Below are 14,758 nucleotides of genomic sequence, written 5' to 3'. Positions count from 1 at the left end.
GAATAATACAAAGCAGAGAAATGAGGGTGGCGTCCATGTATTGTCTATATCATAACATGTTTATTACATTTCCTTAATAACAATTTGTGCAGTACATATCTTGGGCAGGAATTTAATGCTCGCCTCCTAGTCTTTAATATAATTAATACTCCCTGCACAGTTAGCAGGGTAATCTTTATTCTATGACAAGACTGGAGGCGAGCATTATGCCTCTTCAAAGCTTCCCAACACTGAAACCGCTAAATTCTCGGTTGGCTTGAAATAGAATTCTTTAAACGTTTGATCATTCGACCAGTCTGCTGTTAACATAATTTCTCTAAGAGATACTCCTGTCTTAAATGCTTTAGATGCCATAGCTCCGCGCACTGAATGTGCTCCATACTTCTCCACGTTTATGCATGCTGCGCGCATGATCTCTTTAACCAATCTGGCGATATTCGCTGTGGTTACCCCTTTAAAAGGCTTCCTACGCGCTATAAGTAGCTGCTTGGTACTCGCTGCTCTGAGTTCTGCTGTTCTGCTCTCATACTCTCTCACGCAGCTTGCTACGCACCATTTCGGTCTACTCGGAAAGTATGGGTATTGAACAGACGAAGTCCCTGTCTTTGTCCTTCCCACAATCGAAAAAGTTATTCCTTCTGGCCCGAAGGATTTCCTATCTACTTCCAGGGCCTTCACCTCTGACACTCTTTTACAGAAAACTAGGCACAACAGCATAGCTAGCTTGCCTGAAAATTGCTTCAGGGATAAATATCTGTTCCCTGGCCAACTCTCCAACAACCTAAGCACCATTACCACATCCCAGACTGTTTTATATCGAGGTTCTGGGGCACTCTAAATTTAACTCCTCTAATGAGCCTCACTACCGCTGGGTGTTCTCCTGCTGGGGTCCCCTCGATCAGGAGATGTCCAGCGGAAATGGCGGATCTGTACACACCAATCGCACGGAATGCTTTCTCACCTTGCAATAACTGCGCCAGAAAGTTCAGAATCATTACTACAGGTGCAGAAACGGGATGAACACCTCTCCCTTTACACCAGCTAGACCATTTGGCCCAAGCCACGTCATAACTCCTTCTTGTGGAAGGCGCCCAGGATTCAGTGATGAGCCGCGCAGCTTGAGACGAAATGCCTGGCAACGCCCAGCGTCTCCTGATATCCTGCACGCGATGAGCGGGAGAGTCCCCTTCGCACTCAGAGGGTGATATGACCCAGCTGGGTCCGTGAGCAGGTGCTCTCCTGCCGGGAGCGTCCTCTGGAAATCTACTACTAGTTCCATGAGAGTCGGGAACGACACTTGTGATTTCCAGTTCGGCGCTACCAAGACCAACTCCGCTTTCTCCCTCTGGCACTTCGCTAGAACTCTGTTCAGCATCATAAATGGGGGAAAAGCGTAGTGCAGTCCTCCGCTCCATTCCTGCAGGAACGCATCCTTCCCTCGAGCATCCAGGTCCAGCCTCCAGCTGTAATATTCCGCTGTTTGGGCGTTCAACCGGGAAGCGAAGAGGTCTATGACCATCGGGCCCCATCTCTCGGCAATCCTCCGGAACACTCGTGGATCCAGCCTCCAATCGCTGGAGTCCGTGAGGTACCGAGAGTTCCAGTCCGCTATTACATTCAGCGTGCCGGGAAGGTACTCCACTGTGACTGACGTCTCCAACTAGAGGCAAAAGTGCCAAAAGTCCTTGGCTAGCTCAGCTAGCATCCTGGATTTGGTACCGGCCAGATGGTTTATGTAAAGCACTGCTGATATGTTGTCCATCTTTAATAGGACGCACGACCTCGTCTTCCCTTTTGTGAAGGCTCTGATTGCAAACGAACCTGCCAGCAGCTCTAGACAGTTTATGTGCAATTGGAGTTCTTCCTCGCTCCATTTTCCCCCTGTCTGTAGGTCCCCACACCTTGCGCCCCAGCCCTGATGGCTGGCATCGGATTCTATGATCAGATCCGGTCTGTCTTCGAAAATGGCACGCCCATTCCAGGCGTCCATATTCTTTAACCACCATTCCAGTTCCGTCCTGGACTCTGGATCCAGTGGCACCGATTGATGGAATCCCAAGCCCTGCTGCAGATGTCTTATTTTCAGTCTCTGCAATGCTCGATAGTGTAAGGGTCCTGGAAAAATGGCCTGAATAGAAGCTGCCAACAGTCCCACGATCCTTGCCAGTGTACGTAGGGACACTACTTGACGCTGCAGGCATACTCTCAATTCCCTCTTGATGTCGCAAATCTTCCACGCTGGAAGTTCGAGCGTCGCTTTCCTGGTATCTAGGATGAAACCCAGAAAGTCCAGTCTTTGTGCTGGCTCTGTGTCTGACTTCTCCCTGTTCACTAGAAACCCTAGCTATTACAGCAGGTCCTGAACCCATTGCGTCTGATACTGGAGGGTTTCTCGGTCCTCTGCTAGAAGCAGCAGGTCGTCTAGGTAAATGATCAGTCTTATCCCTTTCTCTCTTATTGCCGCTGCTATCGGCTTCAATACTTTGGTAAAGGCCCATGGTGCTGAGGCAAGCCCAAAGGGCATTGTCTTGAACCTCCAGAGCTGTTCTTTCCAGCGAAAAGCCAGGAAGGTTCTGAAGGTTTCCGCTATTGGGATCGTCAGGTAAGCATCCTTCAAATACAGCCTCGTCAACCAGTCGTTCTCCCTGAGCGAGTCCCGGAATTGATGGATGCCTTCCATCTTGAAATGCCGATATACTATCCAGCCGTTCAGTTCTCTTATGTTTATCACTGGATGCACTTTCTCTTTTCTGTGCACCAGAAACATATTGCTTACAAAACTGGGGTCTGCCTGACACCTCTCTATGGCGTTCTTCGCTGCTAGCGCTGTTAGTTCCTGGTCTAGAAGCTCTTGCTCTGCGCGGTCTAATCGCTGTTGGTGCAGCCTGCGCTCCTGAACGGGCGGTTGCGTGAACCCTAGCTGCATACCTCGCACCGTTTGCAACACCCAGGCATCGCTGGAAAGCACGCGCCAGTTTCTCAAGAACATGCCAGTTCTCCCCCCCCACTGGGGGATAATACGCCGCTCTCACCTTGGGTGAATCCTTGCCCTCGACCGGCTCCTCTTCCTCTGCGTCCTTTCAGAAAACGATCTCTGGACGGGAAGAAGGAGTCCTGCTGCCTATTCTCCCAGTACTGCGCTCTGGGATTATGGGATCTTCTTCCACCCTGATTGCGACCAGACGAGCGACCCCTGTGGCGGCTGGTCCTTCCAAAAACACGGTTGGGAAAAATCTTGCGGATGGAAGCCTGGGCCCTTTCCAGGGTTGTGTATGTGCCTACGAAACGGCCTATTTCCTTGCCGAAGGTCTCACCGAAGAGCAACCCTTGCGCTGCCTCTCCGGCCTCGTATGAGGCTAGGTCACTGAGCTTCTCATCAATTTTCAGCAATAGTCCTCTCTGACGTTTCGAGGCGATGGCGCAGTTCGCATTACCCAAAAGGCATACTGCCCTTTGCGCCCAGCCTGCTAGAGCGTCAGGGTCTATCTACTCTCCGGTATCCTTTGCTCTCTCCGTTAGGACCATTATTTTTGCCAATGGTCCGGCCAGGTCTAGCACTCTCTCTTGGCAGCTTCTCCACGACCTATCAATACCCTTCCGTGGATCTTTGCTTGTCTTCGAAACGAAGGTCAGCATTTTGGGATCGAGTTCTGGCGTCTCCGCCACTTTCCCCGTAAGGTCTGGTCTCGGGCATTCAGCTCGTAGCCTTTGGCGAACCTCTTTGTCTAGCGCTTTCCGGAACCTCTTGGTCATGTACTGCGTCTCTCTCGGCGAGGGCTGCCACTCTGAGGATCTCAGGTTCCGGATACTGTACGGATCAAACATATCCTCCTCCACCTCCTAGAGGTGCTTCTCTTTGCAGGGTCGCTTGCCACCGCTGGGTTTTATCTCCTCCTCCTCCCTTGTTTCTTCTTCATCCTGGGAGGGGGGGTCCCCTTCTTCCTACTCCTCTTATGAGCCAGGGTTCTCTGCTCCATAGTCTTCCTCCCCTGAATCAAAGGGTCCTGCGGGCGTGCGCTCTCTCCGTCCGGCGTCATCTAAGGGCTGGTTTAGTATAGCCTCTAAGGACTCCAGCCTATCTCACAGGGGTTTGACCCCCTGAGCCACTGCATCTATAAGTGAACTTCCCAGCACCTCCTTGAAGCTGGCTGCGAGGTCAGAGGGCTGCTCCTCTTCGCTCCAATCGAACTCTGACATGATGGGAGTGTGCTGTGTGCCAGATGTACCCCAGAGGGTGTCACTGCACGCCCTATTCACTATGGGTGCTTAAGATCCTTCTGGAAACCTTTAATTTAAATATATCTTCTTTTTTTTTTATTCTATTTTATTTCGTGTGGCCGCCGGTACTTGAATGGTAATCCAATTAATAACAATGTCTCCTCTGGACTCTCCTCACTATCTGTGAGGCACGCTGAGGGCTACTCAGCAATTATCCCCGCTCTCACAGCAAGTTCGTTGTTTCCTCGGCAGCTGCACGCTGCTCTCCTCTGCGCTGCTGCGCTCAATCCTTGAATGAGCTGCTCGCTCGGAGCCTACCGACTGCTCCGTATAATGTAGAAGCAACCTTTGATCATCGCCGGGCCCGGAATACGTATGCTCCGTTCCGCGTCGCAGTTGTAAATGCGAACGCGGAACTGAGGTGCTCCCTGGCCCTGCCCCTGCAAAGGCGGGGGGCCTCCGGTCCGCGGCTCGCTATCGCGACGCTCTCTCCGAGGGACGGGGCTGGCGCTGCTCCAGAGAGTCCGCTGCCTCACCTCCGCGCTGGAGGGGCAGACGTCCCTGATCTTGATCGGCTCCGCGGAGCCACTATGCACCTCCTCTGCTACGTGCAGCCACCCCCGGAGTGCTGTGAGTGCGGCACGGGGCAGACGTGCCGAGGAGGTCACTCGCTCGCTATACGAACCCTGCCGTGACTAGAAAGTCGTGCTCGCTGTAAAACAAAAAGTCGCGCACCTCACATTGAGAATCACAATCAAAGCTCAGATGAGCTATAAAACAAAACGTATCCCTGCGCTACTAACCCTGCGCCTGCAGATGGAATATAAATCCTTCCTTCTAAACTGAAACTAATGCAACACTACATTACGCAGGAGAATAGGTAAAAAGGTACCTATCTGCTTGAAGAGCAGTAAAAGAAGAGGAGGAGCTCAGGGACAGGAAGTGGTCATAGCTGAGCATGGAACGAGATGGTCTACAGAGACTATGGGGATTGTAGTTCGAAAGAAAGAAGGGTCTGTTCAGACTGTTGTCAGTGTTTTGTTATGGTTTTTTGAGTTTGTTGAAACTGCTGAAGAGTAGTAAATTAAAGAAGTTGAAGCATAATGCTCGCCTCCAGTCTTGTCATAGAATTCCAGTCACCTGATGGAAGACACTCTCACATGCCTGCATTTTGGCAATTATGCAGGCGATGGTGAAGGCACTTTGCCACAATGTCTGTTTGTAGTGCAATGACGTTTCACTATTTTAGCTGAACTCAGAAATGTGCCCATAGCCACCCTGTTTATTCTACCTGGCCCAAATATTTGACGGTGATTAAAAGGGTGGAAATTGTAAGCAACAAAAAAAGGAAGCATGAATTTGGTGAGCTGTGGTTTAGAATGAAAGTTAACTAAGGGGAAAAATAGTGAGCGGGAAATATAGGGAGATACACTAGGAAAAAGTAGCGTTTCAATCTTATTAGGTGTGGGGTCAGGTAAAAAAAGGCGATATCTAACGCTGAGCATGTAAGCAGTCGCTAATATTGTTATGCAAATATGAGAGAGGGCTGACAAGCACACAAGGAGCTTGCCCGGTCCTGTTAATTAAGAATTCATTAAAATATTTAGCATTAGGGAAGGTCAAAGTTTAGCTGTGAATTTCAATGAACATTTCTTATTTTTAAAGTCATATTCTGAGGAGTTGTGATTTTACTCTTCATTTACATTTTTTTGTCCGACAGAAAATCAAGAGACTGGCGCTGTATGATCGAGGGATTTCTATCAGGGTCTGTCATGTTGCTGAAAACTCACCACATAATAATTTATTTGTCTCAACTATATGTTTATTGTGTGGTAATATTTCAATCAGCGTATTTGGGGAGAACTTGTTTTTCACAGAGAGTTCATGATGTCCCATGCCGTGTCATGTCTGAGTTTCTTATCAAGACGTTTCATTTCACTCTTTTCCAAACCTAGCAACCCAAATTTTATACGAGAAATACAGCCAAACCTGATTTCATAAATGGCTCACATCTGACCTGTTACAACATAAGTAGTCTGCCATTTTACCCCACTCACCAACCCCACTCATAGGTGACTCAGCTTCGATACTGCCTTTTCTGCCACTTACATAACGCCACTCACCATCCCCACTCACAGCTTACTCAATCAGCTTCTATTCTTCTATACGATCCCCAATCACAGCTCACTCAATCAGCGTCTATGCTTCTATGTGATACCCATGCTTCTATACGATCCCCACTCACAGCTCACTCAATCAGCTTCTATTCTTTTATAGGTATACAGTGATTATAACGAAATGAAAATAACAAATAACTTTTATAACAAATGTTTTGTTAAAAATATATATGGGGGTGGGTTAAGTGATTAAAACGGATAGGGGAGGGGATGTTTGCGGGGAGCAAATGATGCGGTTGGGGGGGCACCCCAAATTTAAAAAGAGAACAAAACCAATATGTTGTTATTTATAATTAGTTTACAACTTTTTCTTAGTTATCACATGGAACCCTTTTATGCTGCTTATTTTGCCATTTTACACCGCTCGCCATCCCCACACGTAGCTCACTCTGTCATCTTCTATACTATTCTGCTGCTCATAATGCCATCTTACTCAACACCGCTCGCCGCTGCCCCCCCCACTCCCAGCTCACTCGGTCAGTTCCTATAGCTTCATACTGCTCATAATGCCATCTTACTCAACACCGCTCGCCGCCGCCCCCCCACTCCCAGCTCACTCGGTCAGTTCCTATAGCTTCATACTGCTCATACTGCCACCCTACTCAACACCACTCGCCACCCCCACTTCCAGCACACTCGGTCAGTTCCTATATCTTCATACTGCTCATACTGCCACCCTACTCAACACCACTCGCCACCCCCACTTCCAGCTCACTCGGTCAGTTCCTATATCTTCATACTGCTCATACTGCCATCCTACTCAACACCGCTCGCCACCCCCACTCGTAGCTCACTCTGTCATCTTCTATACTATTCTGCTGCTCATAATGCCATCTTACTCAACACCGCTCGCCGCCGCCCCCCCACTCCCAGCTCACTCGGTCAGTTCCTATAGCTTCATACTGCTCATAATGCCATCTTACTCAACACCGCTCGCCGCCGCCCCCCCCACTCCCAGCTCACTCGGTCAGTTCCTATATCTTCATACTGCTCATACTGCCACCCTACTCAACACCGCTCGCCGCCGCCACCCACACTCACAGCTCACTTGGTCAATTCCTATATCTTCATACTGCCCTCGTGCATGTATGCTCCTTCAGTTACTATAGTCTGTACAGGACAATTACCTCTTCTGCCCTTCTTTCAAAACACATGGCTGTCATTTTCCATTTCCTCCCAGCCTCCCGCCCTCCACTCTCCCCGTCGACTCTACTGGTGCTTCAGTTTTCTCTGAATTTGTGAAAAAGATTTGAGAAAGTGATATGATATTGTATCTGCTATGGTAATTATTCAGTATTGCTTATTTCTGTAAGGCATTTCTGCCCTTGGATTATGCCACTAGAAAGCTATTGGAATAAAAGCACTAACACAAGACTCACAGATTATATCGAAAGATGTCATCCAAAGTATGCTCCCACGTTGGAATGTTGTCTTCTTGATGATGTATTTTACACTCATTGGCCAGATTAAGTGTGCCATAGGATTACCCAAGATCCCTTGCTTCCATGAACTTTCAGATCATCTCTGTTCTTCCGTTGCAGGTGCTGAAGGTGCTGAAGGTCCTGTGTGTGAATACAAGTATTTTGTGTTCATTGTTCTCCCACTGCTGGCTGCTCTGGTGTTTGGCGTCATCATTTGGATCGTTCGCTTCGCAAAGTGCTCAGGTAGGAGCAATATTTGGCGTGGTTAAGTGCTGACACTTAATGATACAGATTTAGCGATTTGACCAATCCATCTGAAATCTCCCCTGATCTACTTTCAAGCATTGTGGTAATCAAGTTGGTTATTCTTTTATAACTCAAGGCCATTTTTTTCCTGCCAGCTGTATATCATATAGATGCTCTGATATTAGACGCAATATTTCTGAGCTGCAGGGGTGGAGCTCTGAAGTGACCTGCGGCACCCAGCAAGCCCGATATAAATAAATTGCAGAGCTGATTAGCGCTCGTCACAACTTCCCAGTGAACTGTACCAATGGCACTTAGCTGCTGGGGACGAGACGCCATCAATCAACACTTTCATCCAGAGATTCATTAGTCATCAGGCACTGGAAAGAGCTGAGTGGTTCTGCAGGCCATGTTATCTGCCAGACAGGAGTAACAGGCAGTAGAGGCATGGACAGACATACCTCTTGTACGTAGGAATGTAGTATTTCTAGCTGCCTCAATCTACTGCGTGCATCCTCTAGTACAATTCCCATCAAGGACGCATAGCTCCACGAGACAGTCTTGGATGTCTAGTGCATACTTGAAGCTCAATCCCTCCAAGACCGAATTCCTACTCCTCACCAACAACACTAAACACCCAGGCATGCATATCTGGCTATCAACCATGAACTCTGAGGGCTTTAAACTCAAACTCACCTCCTGTGCCAAGTTCCTCGGGTTCCACATCGACAAACAGCTCTCCTTCAAGACACACATGACTAAGAAAACTCAGATTGGTATCAGCTCTCCCTCATGTGAAAAGTCAAGCCATTCCTCCCTCCGGACAGCTTGAGATCCACAGTTCAAGCAGTGGTCCCATCCCACCTGGATGGCAGTAATGCACTCCTCAAACTCCTCCCATGTGCCCCTGAGAAGTGGCTTACATGCGGCGGCACGCCTCATCAAGGATCTACGCAGATACAACCACATCACCCCGGCCCTCATTGATCTTCACTGGCTCCCACTGTACGAGCAAATTACCTTCAAGTCTTGCTCCAGCCTCTATAAGGCAGTCACCCTCAAGTCACCCAGCTACCTTGTGGAGAAACTCAGTGTCTGTGACAGACAGCGCACCACCAGAAGCCAGGACAAGTACAGACTTGAAATCCGCCGCTGAAAAAGGAAAGGACCAGAAAACAAGCCTTCTCTGTCTATGTCCCAAGACTATAAAACCTTGTCCCTATCAGCATCAGACTTGCCCCCACACTCCTACAATTCAGGAAAGAACTCAAGACCCACCTCTCCAAGAAGTCTCTCCTCCTCAACACCTAGGTGATCACGTCGCCCCTCGTGCATCTGACTCTCTAGACGCTGCCCGCACCTCTCCTCTCTGCCACCCAGTACAGCTGTACCCCTCTGTATCTTCCCTCTCTTTCCCCCACTGTATATCTGTTCTGTTGTTACCACTGAAAAGCGCTCCGTTATGCATCTGTTATGTTGTTCGCCTCTGTAAAACTCTACCTTATATATCTATATTGCTATATTGCTGTATAGCTCTGTAAAGCGCTGCCTTGGTTCTTGAAGTTAGGTCTGCGCTCAATAAATACCATATTAATAATAATAATAATAATAATAATAATAATAACAATAGCGGTGAGGTGGGTGGGATTGTATTGCTTTACAGTAGGGATTGGATCTTTTGGGAGCTTTCAATGCTTTTGTTGTGAAATCAAATCAAGTCGTGCCATCAAACAAGTGTGGTTTTACAATGTTCAAGGGAATGGATTTGTTGCAATCTTTCCATCAAATCAGATTACATCGTTTAGTTTACTGGCATCAGTGCTAGCACTGTACATTATTGGCAACCTCACTATTGTTCTATTAAAGCATTTGGTGACCTCTTAGTTATCAAAATTGCATTTGTATTGCTTGCACATTGTTATCAAGCCTGCACCTCTTCCTACTGGCTCTCTGAAGTACACAACACTATTTCAGTGAAACGGCAGGAACAGATTGAAAAACTCACTTCACTAATCCCCAAGAAAACACAACACACTGTCAACCAACATTCATTTATAGATCTGGAAATTTAGCCTTCCAGGCTCTGCTAAAGATCAGAAGAGAAAGAGCCAGCCTTGTACCTCAGAAGTGTATTCCAGAATGTCGGGGTCGAGGAGAAATGGTCTGATCATTGTTTTTCACAGTCCAGTTCCCAGGCCTTTGCTACAGATTTGATTTGATTGGTTATTTATAACACGCTTAATACCCAGAGGTTTCTAAGCGCGGAACCGGGGATCGAACCTGTGTTGCTCCGCGTCGTCTTGCTTCAAGGTGAGCACGTTGCCCCTGAGCTATCCACCCGAGACAGAAGAGGTGTAGTGCGCCAGAATTGTCCGTCTCCAGTGATTGGTCTAGAACCGGAGTAGTAAATGAGCTAGAGTAGGGACAGGCCTTCTTAGAGAACACGTTTGGACAGATCAGATTGGTTACCATCAAAAGAAAGGACAATGCTAATTTGTCTCGGAAAGGGGGTTCTGAAAAGTGCAAATCACCACTTTTTGAATGAAAATAAGTGTCCCCATGTTTTTAACAGGTAAACAGAGAAAGAAAGCAGCTGCCGATGGAGAAACAGAAGAGACTGCAGTATAGGAACCAGAGAGTGGTGCAACTATCGGACAAGGACGCCGCACGCCGAGCACTACCTTCTATGTGAAGTAGGGTTCCGGAGAACATCCTCCAGGGATAAGAGAGCCGGGCACTTCCAGGGACGCTTCTACTGCAACAGCCTTCTGGAGAGACATGAGTAGGGGACATTATGTGGTCCTAGAAGGCGCTCAGGTGGGGAAGAGGACAATGCCCCCTTGCTTCATGCAGTATAGCCCCTTACCCAAGCCCTAGGCATTCATGTGGTGGGTGAAACCAAGCAGGATAGGAAACAGAGCTGACGCTGGCGAAGTACCGCTGTGCAGCAGTGGGAGTGGAGGTCAGTCCACGGACAGTGTGGCCGGTGAGTAACCATGATCCGGCAGACCCCTTTTCCTTAATTTAAAACAGTATTTCAAGGGTTGTTACTAGGGACTGGTATTCCTGTGAGGGGATGTTAGATTGCCACAAGATTAGTTGGTTGTCCCAAGGCAGCCAGAACGTATTCCCATTGCACTGTGCTGGCACTGTTCTGATTTCTGTCCCGCACATCTGCTTGAGGCACACTGGAGCTTAAAGGAGAGCTGATCAGTCATAATATTGTAAATACATCTGTTGGTTATGGAGTTTCATCTATATCTTCACTACCCATGCCATGCTGCTCAATTGCTCTTTACAGATAAAAGACACGCAGACAAAAAATATAATTATTAACACCTACAGCGCAGGATACAGCCAATCAGCTCCCTCAATTGTTGGGCGTATTATACTGGTAATGGGCAGCGTTCTGAGCGAGCTGAAGTCTGCTTCCCCATGTACCTACCTCTCAACCCGAAATCCATCCCCTTGTCGCTTCCTCAGTACCCCCTCCTTCTTGTCCCCTGCCATCCCCCACTTCTCACCTGGCACCATACTGACTTTCGCACTCGGGACTCCTGATACCCCGTGTATTAATGTACTTTATTACCATCATTTCCAGCACTATCTCTTCCATCACATCAGCTGCATCCTGGAAATGGAAAAGGGACTTTGTGAGCGCTCATTGCCATTTCCATGGCAGCCATTTTTTGTGTATTGTTTTTTTTCCAAGAGACAATGCTTGCGCTCTGCCCTCACTGTTTCTTTTAGCAAAACAACCAACTCTTTTGCGCTCCAAACATAATGATTGGCTTCTAATAGTATAACACTGCTGTTGTGTGGGTTGACCCAGGCTGCAATGGCCCTACGCCCTATGTATCGAAGGTTCGTGGGCTAGGTGGCAGTTGCTGGCGTAGTCTGCCTTTCCATAGCAGCCATTGATGCTACATCATGGTCTACCGACAAATGTTCGATAACTTGTTGTGGAAAAATTGCACAATTGTCAAATGATGATAGAAGTGTCTGACTTTAGACTAAGGCCATATAATGCAAGCACATATTAGTTCATGCCCAACATTTGATATAATCATACAATATGTGTGCTTCATAATTAAATCTCTTCTCACAAACACTTTAAATATAGTGAAGTTGACTGATATACTAGTGTGTTATAAATGCATTTTACAGTTGTATGCTATATTCATGCTATCGCATGATGCATGCACACATGATAACATATTATTGACCCAAATTTTATCTGGTTACATGATACAAATTTTTGATTTAATGATCACATCATAATATGGACACATGATACAATTACACAGTGACAGCATTTCACAACATTGGGAGTTAGATGGCAACCGTGACTGGGTGTCGCGGTGTCTTACTATGCATTCATCAGCATAAAAACAAAAAATGCAAAATCACTACAGCGTTGAAACGGAGAAGGGATTTGAAAGCAAAATGTTAGAGAGAGGGTTAACAGAAAGAGGGCATGCAACTTGTCCAGACAGACCCCCTTTGGTACTGAACTTGCAAAGCATGTCTGGGCACCACATGTCCCATCCACATCCCAGCGTGCTGGGTGCGGTTCCCTTGACTGGTGTCCCTTCCACATCCCTGCTCTGCTGGGTGCAGTTCCCTTGATTGGTGTCCCTTCCACATCCCCTCTCTGCTGGGTGTGGCTCCCTGGGCTGGTGTCCCTTCCACATCCCCGCTCTGCTGGGTGCGGTTCCCTGGGCTGGTGTCCCTTCCATGTCCCCGCTCTGTTGGGTGCGGTTCCCTTGGCTGGTGTCCCTTTGACATCCCCACTCTGCTGGGTGCGGTCCCTTGAATGGTGTCCCTTCAACGTCCCCGCTCTGCTGGGTGCGGTTCCCTTGACTGGTGTCCCTTCCACGTCCCCGGATGCTGGGTGCGGTTCCCTGGGCTGGTATCCCTTCCACGTCACCGCTCTGCTGGGTGCGGTTCCCTGGGCTGGTGCCCCTTCCACGTCCCCGGCCTGCTGGGTGCAGTTCCCTTGGCTGGTGTCCCTTCCACGTCCCCGCTCTGCTAGGTGTGGTTCCCTGGGCTGCTGTCCCTTCCACGTCCCTGCTCTGCTGGGTGCGGGTCCCTTTACTGGTGTCCCTTCCACGTCACCGCTCTGCTGGGTGCGGCTCCCTTGGCTGGTGTCCCTTCCACGCCCCCGCTCTGCTGGGTGCAGTTCCCTGGGCTGGTGTCCCTTCCACATCCCCGCTCTGCTGGGTGCCGTTCCCTGGGCTGGTGTCCCTTCCACGTCCCCGCTCTGCTGGGTGCGGTTCCCTTGGCTGGTGTCCCTTCCACGTCCCCGCTCTGCTGGGTGCGGTTCCCTGGGCTGGTGTCCCTTCCACGTCCCCGCTCTGCTGGGTGCGGTTCCCTGGGCTGGTGTCCCTTCCACATCCCCGCTCTGCTGAGTGCGGTTTCCTTGGCTGGTGACCCTTCCATATCCCCGCTCTGCTGGGTGCGATTCCCTGGGCAGGTGTCCGTTTCACGTCCCCGCTCTGCTGGGTGCGGTTCCCTTGTCTGGTGTCCCTTCCACATCCCCACTCTGCTGGGTGCGGTCCCTTGAATGGTGTCCCTTCAACGTCCCCGCTCTGAAAGGTACCGTTCCCTTGACTGGTGTCCCTTCCACATCCCCGGATGCTGGGTGCGGTTCCCTGGGCTGGTATCCCTTCCACGTCACCGCTCTGCTGGGTGCGGTTCCCTGGCTGGTGCCCCTTCCACGTCCCCGGCCTGCTGGTTGCAGTTCCCTTGGCTGGTGTCCCTTCCACGTCCCCGCTCTGCTGGGTGCGGTTCCCTGGGCTGGTGTCCCTTCCACGTCCCCGCTCTGCTGGGTGCGGCTCCCTTGGCTGGTGTCCCTTCCACGCCCCCACTCGGCTGGGTGCGGTTCCCTGAGCTGGTGTCCCTTCCACGTCCCCGCTCTGCTGGGTGCCGTTCCCTGGGCTGGTGTCCCTTTCACGTCCCCGCACTGCTGGGTGCGGTTCCCTTGGCTGGTGTCCCGTCCACGTCCCTGCTCTGTTGGGTGCGGTTCCCTGGGCTGGTGTCCCTTCCACGTCCCCGCTCTGCTGGGTGCGGTTCCCTGGGCTGGTGTCCCTTCTACATCCCCGCTCTGCTGAGTCCGGTTCCCTTGGCTGGTGTCCCTTCCATATCCCCGCTCTACTGGGTGCGATTCCCTGGGCTGGTGTCCCTTCCACGTCCCCGCTCTGCTGGGTGCGGTTCCCTGGGCTGGTGTCCCTTCCACGTCCCCGCTCTGCTGGGTGCGGTTCCCTGGGCTGGTGTCCCTTCTACATCCCCGCTCTGCTGAGTCCGGTTCCCTTGGCTGGTGTCCCTTCCATATCCCCGCTCTACTGGGTGCGATTCCCTGGGCTGGTGTCCCTTCCACGTCCCCGCTGCGCTGGGTGCGGCTCCCTTGGCTGGTGTCCCTTCCACATCCCCGCTCTGCTGGGTGCGGCTTCCTTTGCTGGTGTCCCTTCCACGTCCCCGCTCTGCTGGGTGCGGTTCCCTGGGTCGGTGTCCCTTCCACGTCCCGCTCTTCTGGGTGCGGTTCCCTGGGCTGGTGTTCCTTCTACGTCCCGCTCTTCTGGGTGCGGTTCCCTGTGCTGGTGTCCCTTCCTCATCCCCGCTCTGCTGGGTGCGGTTACCTTGGCTGGTGTCCCTTCCACATCCCCGCTCTGCTGGGTGCGGCTCCCTTGGCTGGTG

The 14,758-nt window shown here is 50.3% G+C and overlaps 1 protein-coding gene across 1 annotated transcript in view; it reads left to right on the top strand.

Moving 5' to 3' along the window:
• Positions 1-12,515, top strand: part of LOC138448413 (SLAM family member 8-like) — a 110,067-nt gene extending 97,552 nt beyond the window's left edge. Inside the window, exons 4-5 of the mRNA XM_069604689.1 lie at positions 7,937-8,059; positions 10,635-12,515. Coding sequence (XP_069460790.1) covers positions 7,937-8,059; positions 10,635-10,690 — 179 coding nt within the window. The 3' untranslated portion in view covers positions 10,691-12,515. The remainder of the gene's footprint in view (positions 1-7,936; positions 8,060-10,634) is intronic.
• Positions 12,516-14,758: the final 2,243 nt, after the last annotated feature.

Source organism: Ambystoma mexicanum, chromosome 1p, assembly GCF_040938575.1.
Source record: "Ambystoma mexicanum isolate Mex_15411 chromosome 1p, UKY_AmexF1_1, whole genome shotgun sequence".
NCBI lineage: Eukaryota > Metazoa > Chordata > Amphibia > Caudata > Ambystomatidae > Ambystoma > Ambystoma mexicanum.
This window is presented reverse-complemented; position numbering and strand designations above follow the sequence as displayed.